General features: G+C 39.4%; 1 protein-coding gene across 5 annotated transcripts in view; it reads left to right on the forward strand.

The window, feature by feature from the left end:
- Positions 1–11,849, forward strand: part of ZNF33B (zinc finger protein 33B) — a 97,723-nt gene extending 85,874 nt beyond the window's left edge. For 4 of the 5 annotated variants that reach the window (XM_027091911.1, XM_027091913.1, XM_027091914.1 and 1 more), the window contains one exon: positions 7,791–11,849. In XM_027091911.1, coding sequence (XP_026947712.1) covers positions 7,791–9,241 — 1,451 coding nt within the window. In that variant the 3' untranslated portion in view covers positions 9,242–11,849. The remainder of the gene's footprint in view (positions 1–7,790) is intronic. The other variant, XM_027091923.1, reaches the window with a different exon arrangement.
- The last annotated feature ends 10,718 nt before the right edge of the window (positions 11,850–22,567 follow it).

Below are 22,567 nucleotides of genomic sequence, written 5' to 3' on the forward strand. Positions count from 1 at the left end.
TTTTCTTAACTTTCTCTGTCTTTGTGAAATTAGGGGAAACAGTTACCTATCCTGGTCTTGGATTGGTGTCCTTGGGTGGGTCCCTATATGGTCTATGTGTGCCCAGTGGATTTGGTGGGAGTATCTCCCCCCAGGGTATTCTGGCACCTACACCTTGCTGAGGGCTAGGGCTGGAGGTGGAGGGGCTAGAAGCCAGGTGTCAGCCAGGGCTCCTCCTATGCTCAGTGGTCGACACTGCCTACCAGGGCCAGGGCCGGTGTCAGGTCTTAAGTTAGTGGAGCAGAAGCCTGGAGGGTTGGGTCAGAGCTGGTTCCATTCCCCAGAAGGCAGCAGTGGTTGGAGCAAGAGGGACTGGCGTGTGTGCCCAGTGCGAGCCAGAACACTGACTTGTCCTGGCACAAAAGTCAGTGTTCTAGAACACTCCTGATCTGCTGCCCCTCCCTGCACTGGTAGTGGCCCCCCCTCATACCATTCAGACGTAGTGTCAGGTCCAACCTAGCTCCGTGCCCCAAACTGCGTAGGCTCCTCAGTAGCAACAGCCTTTGCCCTAGTGGGGAGCTGCACTGTGGAGCAAGAAGGGCTGGAGCGGGTGCTTTGTGTGGGCTGGGGCACGTGCTGGGTCAGTTGCAGGAACCAGCCCAAATTCTGCAGTCTCAGTCTGCTTCCTCTGCCTGTCCCCTGAGCAAGCAAGTGTGTGCACTTCAAGAGCGGAGTCCAAGTTTCTCACACCTCCCCACACCGCAGGTCCCACTGGTCTTCATACCAGCCAAGAGGACTTATCTTCCTGGTGTCGGACCCCAGGGCTAGGCTGCCCAATAAGGGGTTGGAACTGCTTCCCCGCCCCACCCCGGGAGGATCTTTGACCCTCCTCTTCTGTGTCCCCTCCTAGGGGCACAGGTCCTGAACTGATTGTTTCTCTTCCCTTCCTTCCCAAATCTATGAATCTTTTTTATAGCCTTAGTTGTGTAAGAGTCTTTCTGCCAGTCTCCAGATTGTTTTCAGTGAGACCTGCTGCAAACTAGATGGTTCCTGGGGGAAGGTGAGCTAAGTGTCCTCTACCGCTGCCATCTTGATTTCCTCTTCTGTAAGTATTCTTGTGTATGTCTTTTGGAGGACCTAAACTCTTATTTTTGTTAGATGTAGAGCCAGAAATATACTTAGTTTTAGTAATATTTAAACTGTTTTCCACCAGCTATGTAAGAGTTCCAGTTACAGTACATCCTTCTGAGAACTTGATAGTCTAATTAATTTTATCCATTCTAGTCATTGTGGTGTGTTACTAAGTTTTAATTTCCATTTCTCTGATGACTAATGATGTTGAGCATCTTTTCATATGTTTGTTGCTTATTTGGATATCTCCTTTAGTGAAGTGATTATTCAGATCATTTATTTTTTTTATATTACTAGGTTGTTGGTCTCTTACTGATTTAGAAATGTTTAACAATATATTCTGGGTATGAATCTTTTGTCAAATTTCATGTATTGAAAAGTAGCTTCTCAGTTACATCATCACTTTCCTAATGATATCTTCTGATAAACAGAAGCTTATTAAAAATACTGTCCTTCCTTCCACTGAATTGTGGTGGGTTTTTTTTTTTTTTTTTTGCAATTCACCTTTTATTTCCTTTTTTTTTACGACTATGTAACTAGAACCCAAGTTTGTGCATGAAGAGATAACCATGACAGACAGGACCCTTAGAGAATGAAGCGAGTTCACTCAGACATCCAGCGTTAACACACTGTGTTCCCCAATGTTGGAGGTTTGCTGTAGAGCTGGGCAGTTTTAAACAGTTGACGTTTCTATGTTTGGGCAGCCTAAGAGTGCTTGTATGATAATCATATAAGATGGTGAGGTGGGCATGGGCCCCAATTACTTATTACCTCTTTTCACATGGTGGAGCTAAGTGAAACTGTTAAAAAAATGTTTCTCCAGCTTTTAAAAATACAAAGAATGATTTCCAGAATTCCCCAGGAAGTAAGAACTGTTCCTTTTGAGCTGAAGAACGTGTTGCATTTTCTACTTCACTGCAGGGATACTTCGTACTCTAAAATACCATCATCTTTTCATCCACATACAAATTGTGGAACAGAGGGGATCTGGGGCCAGGCACGGAGTATGAAGAGGAATAATTTCACATCAGGTGGGCTGGAAGCCAATAGCTGAGGTTTTTTTAATTTTTTATTGGAGTATAGTTGATTAACAATGTTGTGTTAGTTTCAGGTATACAGCAAAGTGAATCAGTTTTAAATATACATATGTATCCATTCTTTTTCGGATTCTTTTCCCATATAGCTTATTACAGAATATTGAGTAGAGTTCCTTGTGCTGTAAGGTAGGTCCTTATTATCTACATAGTAGTGTGTACATGTCAATCCCAATCTCCTAATTTATCACTTGCCCCCATATTTCCCCTTTGGTAACCATAGGTTTGATGTCGAGATCTGTGAAACTCTTTCTGTTCTGCAAATAAGTTCATCCATTTCATGGTAAAATTAGATTCCACATGTAAGTGATATCATACGATATTTGTCTTTCTCCTTCTGACTTACTTGGCTTAGTATATGATAACCTCTAGGTCCATCCATGTTGCTGCAAATGGCATTATTTCATTCCTTTTTATGGCTAATATTCCATGGTATATATATGTACCACATCTTCTTTATCCATTCCTCTGTTGATGGATGTTTATGTTGCTTCCATCTGTTGGGTATTGTAAATAGTACTGCTATGAACATGGCCAGGGCAGGGTGTGTGTGTGTGTATCTTTTTGAAGTATGGTTTTCTCTAAGTATATGCCCAGTAGTGGGACTGCTGGGTTGTAGGGTAGTTCTATTTGTAGTTTTTTAAGGAACCTCCATACTGTTCTCCATAGTGGCTGTATCAATTTACATTTTCACCAACAGTGCAAGAGGGTTCCCTTTTCTCCACACACTCTCCAGCATTTATTGTTTCTAGATTTTTTTGATGATTGATAGCCACTCTGACCAGTGTGAGGTGATACCTCATTGTGGTTTTTGATTTGCATTTCTCTAATGGTTAGTGATGTTAAGCATCCTTTCATGTGTTTGTTGGCAATCTGTATATCTTCTTTGGAGAGATGTCTATTTAGGTCTTCTGCCCATTTTTTGGATTGGGTTGTTTGTTTTTTTTTGATATTGAGCTGCATGAGCTGCTTGTAAATTTTGGAGATTAATCCTTTGTCAGTTGCTTCGTTTGCAAATACTTTCTCCCATTCTGAGGGTTGTCTTTTGGTCTTGTTTACAGGTTTCCTTTGCTGTGCAAAAGCTTTTAAGTTTCATTAGGTCCTGTTTATTTATTATTTTCATTACTCTAGGAGATGTATCAAAAAAGATCTTGCTGTGATTTATGTCAGAGCATGTTCTGCCTATGTTTTCCTCTAAGAGTTTTATAGCATCCGGCCTTACATGTGAATTGCAGTTTTATCTTTGTCATCTATCAGGTGATCATATATGTATGTTTCTGGGCTTTCTTTACTGTTCCATTGACTGATTTATCCATCTTTATGACAATACCACACTGTCTTTTATTATAAGTCTTGACATCTGGCAGAGTTAACCTTCTAGGTTTGCTGTTTTCTTCAAGATTCTTGGGTATTCTACAGCATGAATGTTGCCAAGAACATCTTTAGTCTACAGAATGTATTAAAATGATATCTATGTTTTTAGACATTCTGGACAATTCTATACTGTTATAGGTCTTTTGTATTTTCATTAACAAGGTGATTCTAAAATTTAATTTCCACAAATACAGACACACCTGTTAGGATGTTATTTGGGATTGCATCACTCATTTGGGGGAGAACTGACATCTTGACCATGGTATACCTCTACTTAGGTCTTTAAATTCTCAGCTGAGCAGTTTTGCTGATTTTTCTTTAAATATATTCCTAAATATTTTATATTTTTGTCTTTATACTAGCATTAAACAATTATAGAAAAAACAGTATATAGAAAAACTTTATGTTTGCACATTTACCTTGTATCCTGCAACCTTGCTGATGAATTCACTTTTTCTGGTAGTTGTTTTGTGAATACACTCTTTTTTGCCTTTTGTACTGGCATTCCTAGCCAGTAGAGTGTCGTACAGAAGTTCTGACCTCAGGGAGATACTGTTCAGTATGTTACCATTAATTTTGATGTTAAGGATTTCTGTAAATTCCCTTTATCATTTTAAGGAAGTTCTCTTCTATTCCTCGAGTTTTTAAAAAAAAACATGAATTCAGTTTTGTCAAATGCTATCTCTGTATGAGATAAATCATATGGCTTCTCCTACTTACTCTGTTAGTACTGGTGAGTAGTCTTGATTAAACCAATTTCATATTTCTGAAATACATCCTCCTTGATCAGAATGTATTCAGTAGCTATCCTTTGCTGTAATCTTTCCAGGTTTGGGGTTGAAGACTGTCCTATTTTCGTAAGATGAGTTGAGCATTGTTTCATGATGATTTTTCAAGATTGTGTTATTTATTTGCAAATTCAAAAAGCCATTTCAGTCTGAAGTTATTTTTATGGAGATTTAAAATTTCAGAGTTAAATTTTTTACCTTGATTAATATCATAAATACAATACATGTAGTTTCTGGAACAGAACACATGGTGAAATATTATTTACTTAAAACCAAATAACAACTGTGTAGTTCCAATGTACCTTAATATCTTACTCTTGGTGCAGTGAGACAGAAGCTAGGTGTCCTACACATACACACAAAGTTGGTATTGCAGGTGAAGAACACTGATAAAATGAATCTGGGCTTGCTCCTGTAGAAGGGAGAGGTAGCTGTCCCACTCTTTTAAAAGGAGAAAGAAAAACCTTTGCTCCCTTGGGGAGGATCCTGAATTCTTTCTTTAACCTTTTGGTATATAAATTTCTTCAGGGGAAAAAAAAGACCACTGTCTCCAGCTTCACACCTAGGATGTCATCAGGGCTCCCAGGTTTCAGCACCTGCACTGAAATGTAAATCTCTCTAGAGTTCTACCCTTAATAATTACTCTCCCAATCTCATTCTTTGACCTTAGGTTCCAAGTTTCATTAACATTTGCTCACAAAGGCCTAACTGTGTAGAAAAGTAACATTATTTTCCAGAGTCCCACAGTGCTACTCATTTTACTTCTCCATAGGTGACTTCTGGCCGGTTTTTCTACCTGTGTGCTATTCCTCATTTTGTTTTAGCCTTTTAACAATGAAGGTCTGTGGTAGAAAGCTGGATAGTTTCCTCTTCAAATTCTTCTCTTAGCCTTTTGCCTGGCCCAGCTGTACCCAGGTGCAGCAGGGTATACTAATATTTTGCCTACACTTTGCCTTGGTCTGCAAGGAAGAAGTCTGTGGCACATTTTGCCATCCATACAACTCTGGCCAGTCAGTTGAAGCTGATTTAAATGCCTTCCAGGCTGAGGCGAGATCATGTATCATTTCAGCTAAATTTAGGAAAAAATTCCACACCTCTTTCTAGTGGAATAACAGCACTATAGGTAAAACTCCTCACAGACTGAGAGTCTGAGGTCTCTTTCTTACACTACCAGGTGTTTGCACAAATACTTGAACATTTCTGATAACTATCCCTATGTGCAAATCACACACATATTCTGATGTAGTAGCCACAAAATAACACAAAGCTGTTTTTTAAAAATTACCCTTGTGAATGATGTCAGCATCATGGCAGTTTGAGATATTCATTTTGTCACTCCCCTTCAACCATCTGTAACTCAAGAAATCCTCTGCCCAACACACCAGGACACCAAAGAAAGAGTTCCATACATCATTACATCTACAGGTGGGTGGATAAACACAGAGGAGACAGAACCAGGGGAACAGCAAGGAGTAGATGACAGTAGATGAAAATGAGCAATTTATAGGGGATTAACAGCTGGGCTTACCCAAAGAAAAATATAGTCATTCTAGATTTGTAAAATGATGGCTAAAAAATATGTTTGTCTCAGTGATACTTTAAAAAAATATATTGTCGGGCTTCCCTGGTGGCACAGTGGTTGAGAGTCCACCTGCCGATGCAGGGGACATGGGTTCATGCCCTGATCCGGGAAGATCCTGCATGCCGCAGAGCGGCTGGGCCCATGAGCCATGGCCACAACAGTGAGAGGCCTGCGAAACAAAAAAAAAAAAAAAAATATATATATATATATATATATAGTCAGTTCTCAAGGGCTTAATTTCCCAAGTATACAAACAGCTCATACAACTCAACAACAACAAGAAAATGGGCAGAAGACCTAAATAGACGTTGCTCCAAAGAACACAAAGATGATGATAGTCAATAGGCACATGAAAAGATGCTCAACATCACTAATTATTAGAGAAACGCAAATCAAAACTACAATGAGGTACCACCTCACACTGGTCAGAGTGGCCATCATTAAAATGTCTACAAATAACATGCTGTAGAGGGTGTGGAGAAAACGGAACCCTCCTACACTGTTGGTGGGAATGTAAATTGATACAGCCACTATGGAGAACTCTATGGAGGTGGAGGTTCCTCAAAAAACTAAAAATAGAATTGACATATGATCCCACAATCCCACTCCTAGGCATATATCCAGACAAAACTCTAAGATACATGCACCCCAATGTTCATAGCAGCACTACTTACAATAGCCAAGACATGGAAGCAACCTAAATGTCCACTGACCAAGGAATGGATAAAGAAGATGTGGTACATATATACAATGGAATCTTACTCAGCTATAAAAAAAAGAATGAAATAATACCATTTGCAACAACATGGATGGACCTAGAGATTATCATACTAAGTGAAATAATTCAGAAGGAGAAAGACATATACCACATCACTTATATGCGGAATATAAAATATGACACAAACGAACTTACATATGAAACAGAAATAGACTCACGGATATAGAGTACAGACTGGTGGTTGCCAAGGGGGAGGGATGGAGTGGGTGTTTGGGATTAGCAGATGTAAACTAGGATATATAAGAGTGGATAAACAACAAGGTCCTCCTGTACAGCACAGGGAACTAGATTTAATATCCTGTAATTAACGATAATGGAAATGAATATGTAAATGTATATATATATATATATATATATATATATATATATATATATATAAAAATAACTGAGTCACTTTTCTGTATACCAGAAACTAACAACATTGTAAATCAACTATACTTCAATAAAGTAAATTTTTAAATATATACTGTCAGTTTTTGGACATTAAACTCAAGGATATAGAATACTGTAGATAGTAGAGGAGTAAAAACAACCACACATAATCATAAGGTAAAGGTAAAAGAAATTTCTAGGACCAGGTTTAGAATTTTATTCCTTACGGTTTTCATGGTATACAGAGATGTTGAAACATGGATATGAAAGCAGGATTGAAAACTGATACGAAGGTGAAATCTGGGCGAAAGCCAGAAGGGATTGAAACAGGGTTTGATGGTCAGGAGAGGTCCACTGCTGACCAACTCTGATGTAAAGGGAACGTACCATACCTACAATAGAGCTGAAAGTCTGAATCTGTGGCAAGTTTGCTCTTTTGTTGCTTATTTTTATTCCTCGTGAATCAGAGCTAGAAAAGAAGTACTGTTCCTTTATGAGTTAGGGCTCTTAGAATATTGATTTCTTGCTGCTGGGTAGAATGGAAAAGAGAGAGAAGACTGGACATATACACTCTTGTCATATTCTAGGCATGGAAGAGATAAGACCTAAACTGATCAACTCCCCGAAACCTAATGCTAACTATTTCCTCCAAATATCCTTGTGAACTAATCTTTCTTGTCACTTTATTTCAGAATTAATTAATAGCAGTAGAAACTATTCAAGAAAGAAGTTTGATGAGTTTAACAAAGGTAGAAAATGGTTCCATGATGAAAAGCATGAAGGAATTCACTCTGAAGAGAAACTTTATGAATATAATAAAAATGGGAATGGCCTCTGTCTTAATGAAGACTCTGTTCAGCATCAAAAAATTCAAATTTTGGAGCAACCTTTTGAATACAGTGAATGTAGGAAAGCTTTCCAAGAGAATTCACTCTTTGTTATACATAAGAATCCTTACACAGGACAGAACACCTGTGAATACACTGAATACAGAAAAACCTTCTGTGATATGTCATCTCTCTTTGCTCATCAGAGAACACATCCAAAAGAGAATCATTATGAATTTAATGAATGTGGAGAAAATTTCTTTGAGGAATCCATTCTCTTTGAACATAATGTTCACCCTTTGAGCCAGAAGTCAGATCTCATTCCAATTCAGAGAAGCCACTCAATTGACAGTATTATTGGATATAATGAATGCGGAAACTTTTTCAATGAAAAATTAGTCTTTGGCATACAACAGAGCATACAAACAGGAGAAAAACCCTATGAATGTCATGAATGTGGAAAAACCTTCAACAAGAAGTCAGCCCACACAAGACATCGGAGAACCCACACTGGGGAAAAATCCTGTGAATGTCATGAATGTGGGAAAACTTTCTGCAAGAATTCAGACCTCATTAAACATCAGAGAATTCATACAGGGGAGAAACCTTATGAATGTCAAGAATGTGGAAAATCCTTCAGTGAAAAGTCAACCCTCACCCAACATCATAGAACACACACAGGGGAGAAACCATATGAATGTCATGAATGTGGAAAATCCTTCTCATTTAAGTCAGTCCTTACTGTACATCAGAAAACACACACAGGGGAGAAGCCCTATGAATGCTATGAATGTGGGAAGGCCTTTCTCAGAAAATCAGACCTCATTAAACATCAAAGAACTCACACAGGAGAAAAACCTTATGAATGTAATGAATGTAGGAAATCCTTCTCTGAGAAGTCAACGCTCACTAAACATTTGAGAACTCATACAGGCGAGAAGCCCTATGAATGTACTGAATGTGGAAAATTTTTCTGCTACTACTCAGGTTTCACAGAACATCAGAGGAGACATACAGGAGAGAAACCTTTTGGATGTAATGAATGTGGGAAAAACTTCCGTCAGAAATCAGCCCTAATTGTTCATCAGAGAACTCATGTAAGACAGAAACCCTATGAATGTAATGAATGTGGAAAGTCATTCTGCGTGAAGTCAAAACTCACTGCACATCATAGAACACACACAGGGGAGAAACCCTATGAATGTAATGTTTGCAGGAAATCATTCTATGTGAAGTCAAAACTTACTGTACATCAGAGAACACATTTGGGAAGAAACCCTATAAATATAATAAATGAGGGAAGTCACTCTGGATGAAGTCAAGAGTTTATATAACAAAGAACACAAAGCAGGGAGAAAAATCTATTAAGATTTTGAGAACATCTTTGGTCTAAAGTCAGTTCTCGTAATACAGCAGAGAACTTACAGAGGGAAGAAAATAATATGAAGATATTCTGGACATAGGAAAATTTTCTACTGGAATTTGAACCATACAGTGCATCAGAAAGCTCAGAGTACAGAAAACCTATTGGTGAATGAATACAGGGAACCTTCCGCCCAAAGCCACACCTCACTAAACATCAGAGAAATCACACAGGGTAGAAACCTCTATCAGTATTCATAAAGAAGACTTCATCCACAGGCCAGAGAAAAGGCACAAACTATATAGCAAATTATAGGAAAGTATTTACTATGAGTTGGTGTTTTATTGGACTTGTGTGAAATGTTTGAAGTAGCATTTCAGTGGATATCAGATAGTAATTTAAGTGGGTAGAAGCTTTAAGTTAAACCTAAGCTTATCATACATCAGAAATTTTGAACTGAAGTGTCTAGCATTTAGGAAATGTGGAGAATGTTTGCATTTAGACATAGCATTTATACAATTTGGCCTATTGCTGGGTGTGCTATTCCTTCCACTTTAAGGTACTGGATATCAGCTGGAACCAGGGGGTTATAAGCAACTCACATGTTTATTGCTGAGGCATATGGAAAGCAAGGGAAGATTTTTAGCAAGGGGACCCACCTGCAAGAAGATTTTCTGATGTCCAGGTAGAGAGAGATACCCTGGTCTTGGTGATATACATAGGACAGGAGCTTGCCAGCAGGATTTCTGATTAATTGTGAGGCTGACTAATTTTGAGTGGCCTGTCCTGAAATGGTGGATCAAAGGGGCAATGCAGGTTCCTTGAATGCAGCTACCTGGTGTAGTGGAAGTGGTATGAAATATAGGTAGTTTCTGCCTTACCAGTGTTTAACAGTTTGGCCAGATGCCATCCTGCTGTGAAGTGACTTACTGCAACCAACTTAACATGTTTCTTTAAAAAGCAGAACATTCATGTACAAACATATACATTGTTAAGTATGGAACTTTAAAAAGCACAAATAGATTTTACTACTGAGTAAGATACAGTAGTTTGCAGCAGACCAGTGCACTCACTAAGAACAACTAGAAAAGCAGTTCACAAAAAGCATCTATTTACTTGCAACCTATTGCAGAAGCAAAGAGGGCTAGAATGGTAATATTCGGGAAGGGAGTGAATGACAGAAAGTATATGGGAAAATATAGCTGTTTTTCCTGGGAGCACTTGCCAATTCTGGCTACAGGGAGGAACCTGAATATTGGGCTTGGCTCAGGCAGAGGGCTATAGCTTGGTGGGGCAAGGGGGGTTAGGGTGCAGGGAGACCAGAAGCCAGGGAATGGTGACCTTTGCCTGTCAAGGCTGGAGTGAAAAATTCTGAAACATGAGAGGCTTCAAACACATAGCCAGTTTCTCAAAATTTTGAGAATACTGACACAGGGCAGGAACTTGAAAATCTAATCTCAAAAACACAAGTAGATTTTCTTTTTCAGTACTGAGAAAAAAATGAATAGAATTCAGGAACTGCCAGGAGGATGGGCCCCTGGCAAACACAGCATGCTATCAATAAAAGCACAAGGTCATACCAGAGGTAGATTGTACCTTACCCAAACTGCAAACAATCTGAGTCATATTTAAAAATCTACCAGAAAGAAAACTCATAGGAACAGATGGCTTCACTGCACTTGTTCTAAATATTAAAAAAAGACATAATACCAAACTTTTATAAACTTTTCCAGAAATAGGAAGATAGGAACTTTCCTATTCACTTTATGAGGCCAGTACAACTTTGATACCAAAACCTTTAAGACATTTCAGGAGAGTAAAGTTACAGACCACTATCTTATGAATTTAGATACAAAATCCTAAAATTAAAAAAATTCCAGCCATATCAAAGGACAATATATCTTGACTAAATGATGTTCACTAGAGGAATCAAAGGATAGATTTAGTATTTCAAATTCAATCCATTTGGCCTTCTACTCCTCTCTCTCATTCTCCTTTCTCCCTTTGCACTTTGTATATTTCTCTTCTGCCTTCCCTTCCTAGCGTTGAAGAGGCAGAATAGGCCTGCCGTGAGGGATGAGAAAGGTGTTGTGGTGATGTGCCAACCTGCATCAAGAGTGCTGGGGGCAAATGGAAGAGATGGTTAGCATGGCTGAGATACTGGTAACATTGAGCAGATAAGTAAATGTATTGAAGATGATGAAAGCCAGGTTCCTCACTGTTAGAAAAGGTATCTGTAAAAATGGAAAGGGGGGAAGGTAGAAAACCACCTGGAGTGTTGGACTGGAATGATACTCATTTTAACTACACAGAAATAATTATAGTGGTCATTGTGTGTGTGTTTGTATGTATTTTATGGATCTGTCTACTGACAGCTCAGTAGCACTGAGCACACCAATTACCAGGTTATTACTAAATACTATCCTCCCACCAAAAATGGAGGAGGTCTCTGGAGTGATGATAGCTTATTCCAAGTCAGAGATGGGGAGAAATATCTACCAGACAATAAGAGAATGTTCTAAGAATTATGGAAACATGTCAAAAGAACCACCTTGGACAGGTTCCAGTGGCCAAATTTGAGACAGTTTGATCAAAACAAATAAAAATAGCATCATAATATAAGTGACTTAAAAATGTGAATCCAATAATTTGTACAGTTATAAATAAGTGAATAAATACAAAGAGGAGGGAAAGCTTTCTTTATAAGCCAACTAATAAATGTAGGAGGAATAATGGCAATAGAAGAAACACTATTTGGCAACCATCATACTGGTGGTTGATTCAGCAAGTAGGTGCCAACATAGGCTAGAGTTTGTGGGTAGAAGTTTAATGAAGAACAGGTATTGGCATTATCTCCAAATATTTCGCCACAAAATACTAATCAACTACCAAGGTGAAAATGGTGATTTTTATGATAAACCTGGCAGACACCAACATAAGTGATCAAAGTTCACTTCACCAATGGTAGGACAGGTCAACGTAATGTACTCCCTGGTGAGATGCTCTGAGAAGAGCCAACACATTTGTGCTGTATTCTTACCAAGAAAGCATAGCCAGAGTATGCTAATGCGGAAATATCAGATGAACCCCCTTGAAAGGTTATATTATAGAATGTAAAGCCTGTATTTAAATTGTCAAGGACATAAAAGGAAAAGACTGGGAGACTGTTCCAGGTTGGACTAGACTGAAGATGTTTTAAAATAAAAACAAAAAGGAAAAATAGAATAGTTGGGACAATAAAGAGTGTGTAAATTCGATGGTAGTGTTTATTTCCAGACTTGGGTCCATAGGTAAGTAAGTGTTTTGTTTCAGGAAAATACACACTCAAGTACATAGGGGAAACGAAGTCTCGTGTCTGCAGGTTATTTTCAAATGCTTTAGAAAAAGAGTAATGAGTGTGTGTGTGTAGACACAGAGTTCAAGTATGTGCTCAAGGGACAGATGGAGGAAATGCAGTGCACAGGGGGAAATGGGAATGAGTTTTTTCTACTAGTGACTTTAGTAAGTTTGAAATCATATCCAAGCAATACTTAAAAGTTTAAGTTAATTGATGTAGCCTACCACATTAAAAAAAAAAATAAGTTAAACAATATTAGTGTCTCAGTAGGTGTGGAAAACATTTGATAGAACTTTACACACATTCATGATTAAAAAACTACACTAGGAATAGAAGGAAACTTCATTAAAAACAAGTAAAAAGCTAATATACAACAAACATCAAATTAAGTAGACGAATACTGGAATATTTCTTCCTGATATTAATAATGGGACAAGGACCTCCCTGGTGGTGCAGTGGTTAAGAATCAGCCTGCCAGTGCAGGGGGCACGGGTTCAAACCCTGGTCCAGGAAGATTGCCACATGCCACTGAGCAACTAAGCCTGCGTGCCACAACTACTGAAGCCCGCGTGCCTAGAGCCCGTGCTCCACAAGAGAAGCCACTGCAATGAGAAGCCCGCACATCACAACAAAGAGTAGCCCCCACTTGCCACAACTAGAGAAAGCCCGCACGCAGCAATGAAGACCCAATGCAGCCAAAAATAAATAAATTTAAAAAAATAATAATGAGACAAGAATGCTTGTTACTGCCACCACTACTATCTAACAGTGGACTGAAGGTTTTAGCTAGGTCAGGTCAGTAAGGCCAAATAAAAACAAAAATAAGACCTAAAAACTGGGAGGATTGAAGTAAAACTCATTATTTGCAGGTAATACCATTGTTTACATTTAAAAGTCTATGGAAAAATTATTAGAAATATGTGAATTTAGCAAACTGGCTATATAAAAATTCTATTTTTATGTATAAACAACCAATAGAAAAATTAAATGATGCCAGGAGAATTGCATCCTTCCTGGATAGGGTGGCAAAGAACAGATTTATTCTCCTGCCTGGCATAATTGGGGAAAGGGGAAACAGAAAAATAAAGGAAATAATTATGTCCAAGTCACTGGACATACAATAGCCCTAAAACAGTTCCAGAAATCCAAAAAGTGCATCACAAAATTAAGAGAAGTTCAAAGACAAAAATAAATGAAAGGGTGTTAAGAATGACTTGTGGGGAGAAGACAAGATGGCAGAGTAGAAGGAAGTGAACTCACTCCTTACGGAACCATCAAAATCACAATGAACTGCTGAACAACCACTGCCAAAAAATAAATAAATAAATAATGCTAGAACCTACCAAAAAAGATACCCTACATCCAAAGACAAAGAAGAAGCAACCAAGAGACAGTAGGAGGAGCACAATCACAATAAAATCAAATCTCATATATGCCGGGTGGGCGACTGACAAACTCAAAAACAGTTATACCACAGTTCTCCCACAGGAGTGAAAGTTCTGAGCTCCCAGCCTGGGGGTCTGACAACAGGAGGAGGAGCCCCCAGAGAGTCTGGCTTTGAAGGCCAGCGGGGTTTCATCACAGGAATTCCGCAGGACTGGGGTAAACAGAAACTCCACTCTTGGAGGACGCACAAGGGTCTTGTGTGTACCAGGACCCAGGGAAAAAAGTGGTGACCTCCTGAGAGACTGGGCTAGACTTACCTGCTCGTGTTGGAGGGTCTCCTGCAGAGGCAGGGTTGGCTGTGGCTCACTGCAGGGACAAGGACATTGGTGGCAGCAGTTCTGGCAAGTACTTACTGGCCTAAGCCCTCTTGGAGGCTGCCATTTTCTCACCAAGACCTGGCCCCACCCAACAGCCTACAGGCTCAGTGCTGGGACACCTCAGACCAAACAACCAACAGGGCAGGAACACAGCCCCACCTAACAGCAGACTGGCTGCTTAAAGTCCTCCTGAATAAACTGCTGCCTGATAAACACCCCAACATGGCCCTGCCTACCAGAACGACAAGACCCAGTTCCACCCACCAGTGCGCAGGTACCAGTCCTTCCCACCAGGAAGCCTGCATAAGTCTCTTAGCCAGCCTCATCCACCAGGGGGCAGGTAGCAGAAGCCAGAAGGAACTACAACCCTGCAGCCTTCAGAATGGAAACTGCAATCACAGAAAATTAGACAAAATGAGACAGCGGAGGAATACGTCCCAGATGAAGGAGAAAGATACAACCCCAGAACACCACCTAAGTGAAGTGGAGATAGGCAATCTACCTGAAAAAGAATTCAGAGTAATGATAGTAAAGATGATCCAAGATCGTGGGGAAAAAATGGAGACATAGATGGAGAGGATACAAGAAGTGTTTAACAAAAACCTAGAAGAACTAAAGAACATACAGATGAACAATACAATAACTGAAATGAAAAATACACTAGAAGGAATCAATAGAATAACTGAGGCAGAAGAATGGATAAGTGAGCTGGAAGACAGAATGGTGGAAATCACTACCATGGAACAGAATAAAGAAAAAAGAATGAAAAGAAATGACGACAGTCTAAGAGACCTTGGGGACAACATTAAACACACAAACATTTTCATTATAGGGGTCCCAGAAGGAGTAAGAGAAAGGACCTGAGAAAATACACGAAGAGATAATAGCTGAAAACTTCCCTACCATGGGAAAGAAAATAGTCACCCAAGTCCAGGAAGGGCAGAGAGTCCCAGGCAGGATAAACCCAAGGAGAAACACGCCAAGACACATAGTAATCAAATTGACAAAAATCAAGGATGAAGAAAAAATATTAAAAGCAACAAGGGAAAGGCAACAGATAACGTACAAGGAAACTCTCCCATAAGGTTATCAGCTGATTTCTCAGCAAAAACTCTGCAGGCCAGAAGGGGGTGGCACAATGTATTTAAAGTTATGAAAGGGAAGAACCTACAACCAAGAATACACAGCAAGCTTCTCATTCAGATTCAACAGAGAAATCAAAAGCTTTTCTGACAAGCAGAAGCTAAGAATTCAGCACCACCAGACCAGCTTTGCAACAAATGTTAAAGGAACTTCTCTAGGTGGGAAAGAAAAGACCACAACTAGAAACAAGAAAATTATGAATGGAAGAGCTCACCAGTAAAGGCAAACATACAGTAAAGATAGTAAATTATCTGCACACAAATATGATATCAAAACCAGCAATTGTGAGGAGAGCACAAGTGCAGGATATTGGAAATGCATTTGAAATTAAAGATCAGCAACTTAATACAATCTTATTTTTTTGATATAGACTGCTATATCAAAACCTCATAGTAACTGCAACTGAAAATCTACAATAGATACACACAAAAAAGAAAAAGGAATCCAAACACAACACTAAAGTTAGTCGTCAGATCACAAGAGAACAAAAAAAGGAAAGGAAGAAAAAACACCTACAAAAACAAATCCAAAACAGTTAACAAAAATAAATGAAAGGATTTACTTAGTGTTGATGACTTTGAAGACTGATTTCTCCCTAAATTGAATGAGTAATTCAATGCAACCCTAATTGCCATCCAACAGCAGGTTTTGTTGTTGGAAATTATGAATTTAAAATGTATTTGCAGATGCAGTGACCAACAATAGCTGACACAGTCTGAAAATAGCAAAGTAAAGCTGCAGGACTCAGATTGCTACATAACTAGACTGTTACAGGCAGACCTCAGAGTTATTGGCTTGGTTCCGGACCACAGCAATAAAGTAAATATTGTAATAAAGCGAGTCACACTGCTTTCTCAGTGCATATAAAAGTTATGTTTAGGGCTTCCCTGGTGGCACAGTGGTTGAGAGTCTGCCTGCCGATGCAGGGGACACGGGTTCATGCCCCAGTCTGGGAAGATCCCACATGCCGCAGAGCGGCTAGGCCCATGAGCCATGGCCGCTGAGCCTGCGTGTCCAGAGCCTGTGCTCCACAACGGGAGAGGCCACAACAGTGAGAGGCCGGGAAACCGCCAAAAAAAAAAAAAAAAAAAAGGCAGTGGCATACTGGGAGGAGACAACTGCAGTGCATGTTTCTAACCAAGGATTCTTACACAAAATGTGTAAAGAGCTCCTATAAATCAAAAAAAGTCAGAAAAGTTAGCAGAAAAACGTAAATTGAACATAATTTACAAAGAGTATATTTAACTGGCAAGTAAACACGTGAAAACTTGATCAGCTTCAGTAGCCATCAAGGAAAGGTAAATTATAACAAAAATTTAATACAACTACACACCAGAATGGCTAAAATGATTTTTTAAAAACTGATGAAGATATGAAGCAACTGGGATTCATACAAGTTTGGTGGAAATCTAAATTGTACACTTTGGGAAACAGGCTTTTTCTACTAAAGCTGAGCATGCATGTTAATTTCAGGGGTTTTTTTTTTGTTTTTTGTTTGTTTTGCTAGTTTTTTGTTGTCGTTTTTGGCCGTGCTGCGCAGCATGCGGGATCTTAAGCATGGAGTCCTAACCACTGGACTGCCAGGGAATTCCCCTATATTTTGGATGTGTAATTGTACTTCTAGGCATATATCCAACAGATAAATAAAAATATTTTTACTGAAAGAGTATTCACAGTAGTACTATTCTCAATAGCCCGGATACAGACAACAGCACAAATGTCCACCAACACTAGAATGGATATATGAATGTGCTCTATTCACTCAGTGATACACTCTACAGGATTGAGAATGAACCAACCACAACTGCACGCATACAAAAGAAACAGCACAGAGGAGTATATACTGTATTTCACTCAAAAAGGCAAATTTAATATGTGGTGTTGGAAGTTGGGATGGTAGTTTCCTGGATGGTGACAAGTTGCAAGGATTGACTTGAGGGAGCTCCTCTGGTGTTAACAGTGTTCTGGTTTTTTATCTGCATATTGATTGTAGGTGTATTCACTTGGCAAAAGTTATTGTGAATATTTATATATATACTCATAGTTTAGTATAACTGTTCCTTAATAAAAAACAGAAAGTCTGAAATGTTGGCTCTCTGAAATCCCTCCAATAGTTTCTCAGTTCTTAAAAAACACACAACACAAATAAGATGATCCATTAGGATAACAGCAGTAAGTATGTATGTGAAGAATCCCCGTGTGTTGTGCTAAAGGTATGTGAATATATTACATAACATATTTTGTCCCCTTAGCTATGTGACAAAGATTTTTCACGTTAAATGCTAACCAATTTCTCTTAATATACATTTTAAGGCAAATAATATTTTACAGTTGTCAAGTTTACCTTACCTAGTATACGTTCTCTTATGGTTTCCTGGCATATATAAGTGCATATGGCCAGGGTTTTCTATTAACTCTTTAATAAAGAATTTAAACATTGTGTTTATTAAGTTTTCATGGCCTCAGCATCTACCAGTGGGTATCATGAAAATACTAATTAAACAAAATAAGCATTATCATGTTAATTAAAGAAAGCAGATTTGAACTACTTCAATTCAACACAGTATTGCTTTCCATTATATGAAGAAAATATCCTGTTAAAATGTTCAGATGAGACATCTAGGTATAAGTTGTATAATCCAAGCTAAACAGGAAATACTTACATCTGTATTATGATGTTGTGTATATATTTTTTCCTATTCCTTTCTTCCCAATAAACAGGAGAATACAGAGTTAGATACCAGATTGCTTGAGTTTATATGCTCTCTGGCTTTGGCTCTTAAAAGATTTGTGACAAATTAACTATCTGTACTCAGACCCTCATCTATAAAATGGGGACATTAGTAGTGCCTACTTCATAGCGGTGCTCAGAATAATTTATGAACTATGAGTTATGCATGCATTAGCTGTTATTTCTTGAATTAGCTTTCAAACAATTGAAAGATTCTTACAAACTCTTCATTCCCTATACTCATTTTTTTCCCTTGGTAGCATAGCCTTGATTTGTATTTTTTTACCTTAGTCTTAGAATGCTCAGAGTAAACCTCGGTTAGATTAAGCCAGTCATGGAAAAGTTTCTCCTCGGGGATTTGTTTGGGATTGGCACATGTCCTCATTCTGGCCAGAGCTGTTTGCAGAGGTGTTCTGAAAACTTCTGGAAAGGCTTCTTTCTTGTGCAGCTGAAATTTTTCATGTCTGGACATGACCCTTAGTTATATCCTGCATCTCTGAGCAGTAGGTGAAGACTGAGGGTGGTAGAGCAGAGAGTGAACAGATCTGGATTCATGAGGATGTCATTCAGCTCTTTAACTGTTCTGCAGTGAGGATAGTCGGAGGCTGTACTCAGCAGTGGGCAGAACTCAGAGTAGCTTCCCTGCCCAGGCAGGGCCACAGAACAGCCCCCAAGGCTGGCAAGACTCTTGTTTGGGGAGTTAATCAGGGAGAACTGTGCCCCAAGTTCCTTGGCCAGACATGGCCCAGTGTCCTGGTTCTGCAGATGTGCAGTGCTGCTGGCCATGCTCTCTGAAGTGCTGTTGGGTTAAGCAGCTTTCCAGGCGCTCGGGTCAGGCTTCCTGGTAGGGTGGGGCTATGTATTAGCTCCCCTGCCTGGCTGGAGTGGGGGGAACAGCTCCACCAAGCCTTGCAAGGCTATTTTTTTTGTGGTCTTACCTCAATCCAGTTCTGTGGTCCTGCCTGGGCAGGGAAGCTACTCCACAGCTCTACCCATTGCTGAATACAACCTCCAACACTACCAATCAGGAAACCTAACCAGAACTCCTGGGAATCTCAGTAGCTCACCCTGCAGCCCTGATTGCAGTGGCACTTGAGCAGAGAGTTTGGCCAGCAGCTCTGCGTCTGCAGAACAGAGACAGTGGCCCCATTTGTCCAGGGAGCTTAGTGCACAGTTCTGTCTAACCTGATCCCCAAACAAAGAGCCCTGCCAGTCTTGGGGGCTGATCTGCAGCCCCAACTGGGCAAGGATGCTCGTTTATAGCCACACCCAAAGTGAATACAGCTTCCAGCCTGGCTTGACCAAGAAACCCAGCCAGATCTCCTGGGAATCTGTGTAGCCCATCCTGCAACTCTGATGACAGCAGCACTTGAGTAGAGAGCCCATCCAGTGGCCCTACCCATTTGACAGAGCTAGGACAGTGGTCTGTCCGGTCACGGAACTTGGTACATATTTCTGCCTAATTTGATCCTCAAACAAGAGACTTGCCATGCTTAGGGCCTGTACAGGGGCCCACCCTAATAGGGAAACTAATTTGTAGCCCCTTCCATTGCTGAATAGAGCCTTCAGTCCATCCAATTAGGGAGCCTAACCAGAGCACAAGAGGAGCTGCCTAGCCCATCCAACACCCCTGCTTACAATGGCACTTGAACAGAGAGCAAAGCCCTTGGCTTTCCTCATCTGCAGGGCAAATCTGGTGGCCCCATGTAGCCAGGGAATTTGACGTACAGTCTTGCCTTATTTGGGTTCCCAAACAATGAGCTGTGCTGGCCCTGGGACCTGTTCTTCACCCCACCAGGGAAGAGAAGCTCATTCATAGCTCCATCTAACTGCTGAGTATAGTACTGATACCCAGTCCTGACTGTCCAGGAAGCCTGACCAGAGAACCCAGGCAATAGCAGAGCCCATCCTATGGCCTCACTTGAGCAGGAAACCAAGTCAGCAATTGCTATTCAAATGTTTTCAGCCAGAGGCAGCCCCTCCTGACCTCAGAGCTTGGGCAGAGGCCTTGCCCCAAAAGAGATGGAGAGCAAGCCCCAATTGCCCAAAGTATGCTACCAGTTGACATGTCCAGAAACCGAAACTGAGCTGACTGGTGAAGAACTGACTTTACCAAAGTTAACCTGTGAAGTCTGGAAGAGGAGACCGTTTGCTCAAATGTAGAAACCAACATATGGATTCAAGGATCATGAAAAATCAAGTAAACGTGACACCATGAAAGGAAACTAATAAAGCTCCAGTAACACCCTAAAGAAATGGAGATCTAGGAACAGTCAGACAAAGAATTCAGAATAATCCTCTTAAATAAGATTAATAAACTACAAGAACAGAGATACTTAAAGGATATTAGGAAAACAATGCATGAACAAAATGAGAAGTTCAACAAAGGAATCAAAAAAAATTGAGAGCTGAAAAAAAAGAAACTGCACTGAAGAATTCTGTAGTGTCTCAACAGCAGGCTCAACCATGCAGAAGAAAGGATCAGAGACCTAGAAGTTATCCAGTCAGAGGAACAAAAAGAATCAAGATTGCAAAAGAGTGAAGAAAGACTACACAATGTGTGGGGCACCATCAAAAGCAACAATATCCTCATTATAGGAATTCCAGAAGGAAAAAAAGGACAGATGGCATATTTAAAGCAGTAATGTCAGACTTCCCAAACTAACAGAAATGGCCACCCAGATCCATGAGACCGAAAGGACCCCAAATATGTTAAATCTGAATAGGGCTACACTGAGACACATTATAATTAAATTGTCAACAATCAAAGACAAAGAATTTGCAAAGCAGGAAGAGAATGGAGACAAGTTACATGCTAGGGAACCTCCATAAGACATGGTGGATTTCTCAACAGAAACTTTCCAGGCCAGGAGAAAAAGAAATGATAAATTTAAAAATGCTAAAGGAAAAAAAACCCCTGTCAACCAAGGATTCTATATCCAGCCAAGGTGTCCTTCATTCAGAAATGAAGGAGAGATAAAGACCTTCCTGAACAAATAAAAGCTGAGAGAGCTCATCACCGTTAGATCTGCCTATAAGAAATGCTAAAGAAGCTCTCTGGAAGAAAAGGACACTAATTATATAATCATAAAAACATAAGAAGGTAGGACAAAACTCACTGGTAATGGTAAATATATAGTCAAAGTTAGATTTTGTAATACAGTAATGGTGGTACATAGTTCCCTAACTCCAGTTTAAAACTTAAAAAAAACAGTAAAAATTAGCATAAGTAAAAACATCTATTATATACGCAATATGAAAAATATGTAAACTGTAACATCAATAACCTAAAATGTGAGGGGGAGGAGAAGTAAAAGTGTAAAGCTTAGGAATGCTATTGAAGTCTTGTTATCAGTTTAAAACACGGTGTTATAATTTTAAGATATTTTATGTAAGCCTCATGGTAACCACAAGGAAAAAACCTGTAGTATTCATACACACAAAAAACAAGATAATGAAGTCAAAGTATACTAATTCCAAAAGACATCAAACACAAACACAGCAGGATAAGAAGCAAGGAACAATGGGTCTACAAAACAATCAGAAAACAATTAACAGAATGGCAATAGTAAGTTCTTACCTATCAATAACTGCTTTAAACATAAGTAGATTAAAGTCTCCAATCAAAAGACAAAGATGGCTAATTAGATAAAACAATAAGATCCAATGACATGCTTCCTACAAGAGACTCACTTTAGCCTCAAAGACATACATAGACTAAAAGTGAGGGAATGGAAAAAAATATTTCCTGCAAATGGTAACCAAAAATAGCAGTGGTAACTATACTTATATCAGACAAAACAGACTTTAAACTGACACTGGGAGAAAGAGAAAAGTTTTATACACACACACACACGTAAAGGGATCATTCCATTAAAAAGGTATATAATGTTTGTATATATTTATGCACCAACATTGAAGCAACTAAATATCAACATATAAAGTAAAACTACATGGGCTAAAAGGAGAAATAAACAGCAATACAGTAAGAGTGGGGGATTTTAATACTGCACTTTCAAAAAGGATAGATCATCCAGAGAATCAATAAGCATCCAGCGGTTTTAAACAGAACTACATACCAAGTAGACCTGATAGACATATACAGAACATTCTATCCGACAACAGCAGAATATGCATTCTCATCAAGTGCACATGGAACATTTTCTAGGACAGACCATATCTTAGGCCACAAAACAAATCTTAGCAAATTCAAGAAGATTGAAATCATACCAAGTATCTCCTCGGACCACAATTACAAGGAACTAAAAATCAACAGGAGGATAACTGGAAAATTCATGAATACAC

Source organism: Aethalodelphis obliquidens, unplaced genomic scaffold (genome assembly GCF_003676395.1).
Source record: "Aethalodelphis obliquidens isolate GAN/ISIS:26980383/991018 unplaced genomic scaffold, ASM367639v1 scaffold73, whole genome shotgun sequence".
In the NCBI taxonomy this organism is placed as follows: domain Eukaryota; kingdom Metazoa; phylum Chordata; class Mammalia; order Artiodactyla; family Delphinidae; genus Aethalodelphis; species Aethalodelphis obliquidens.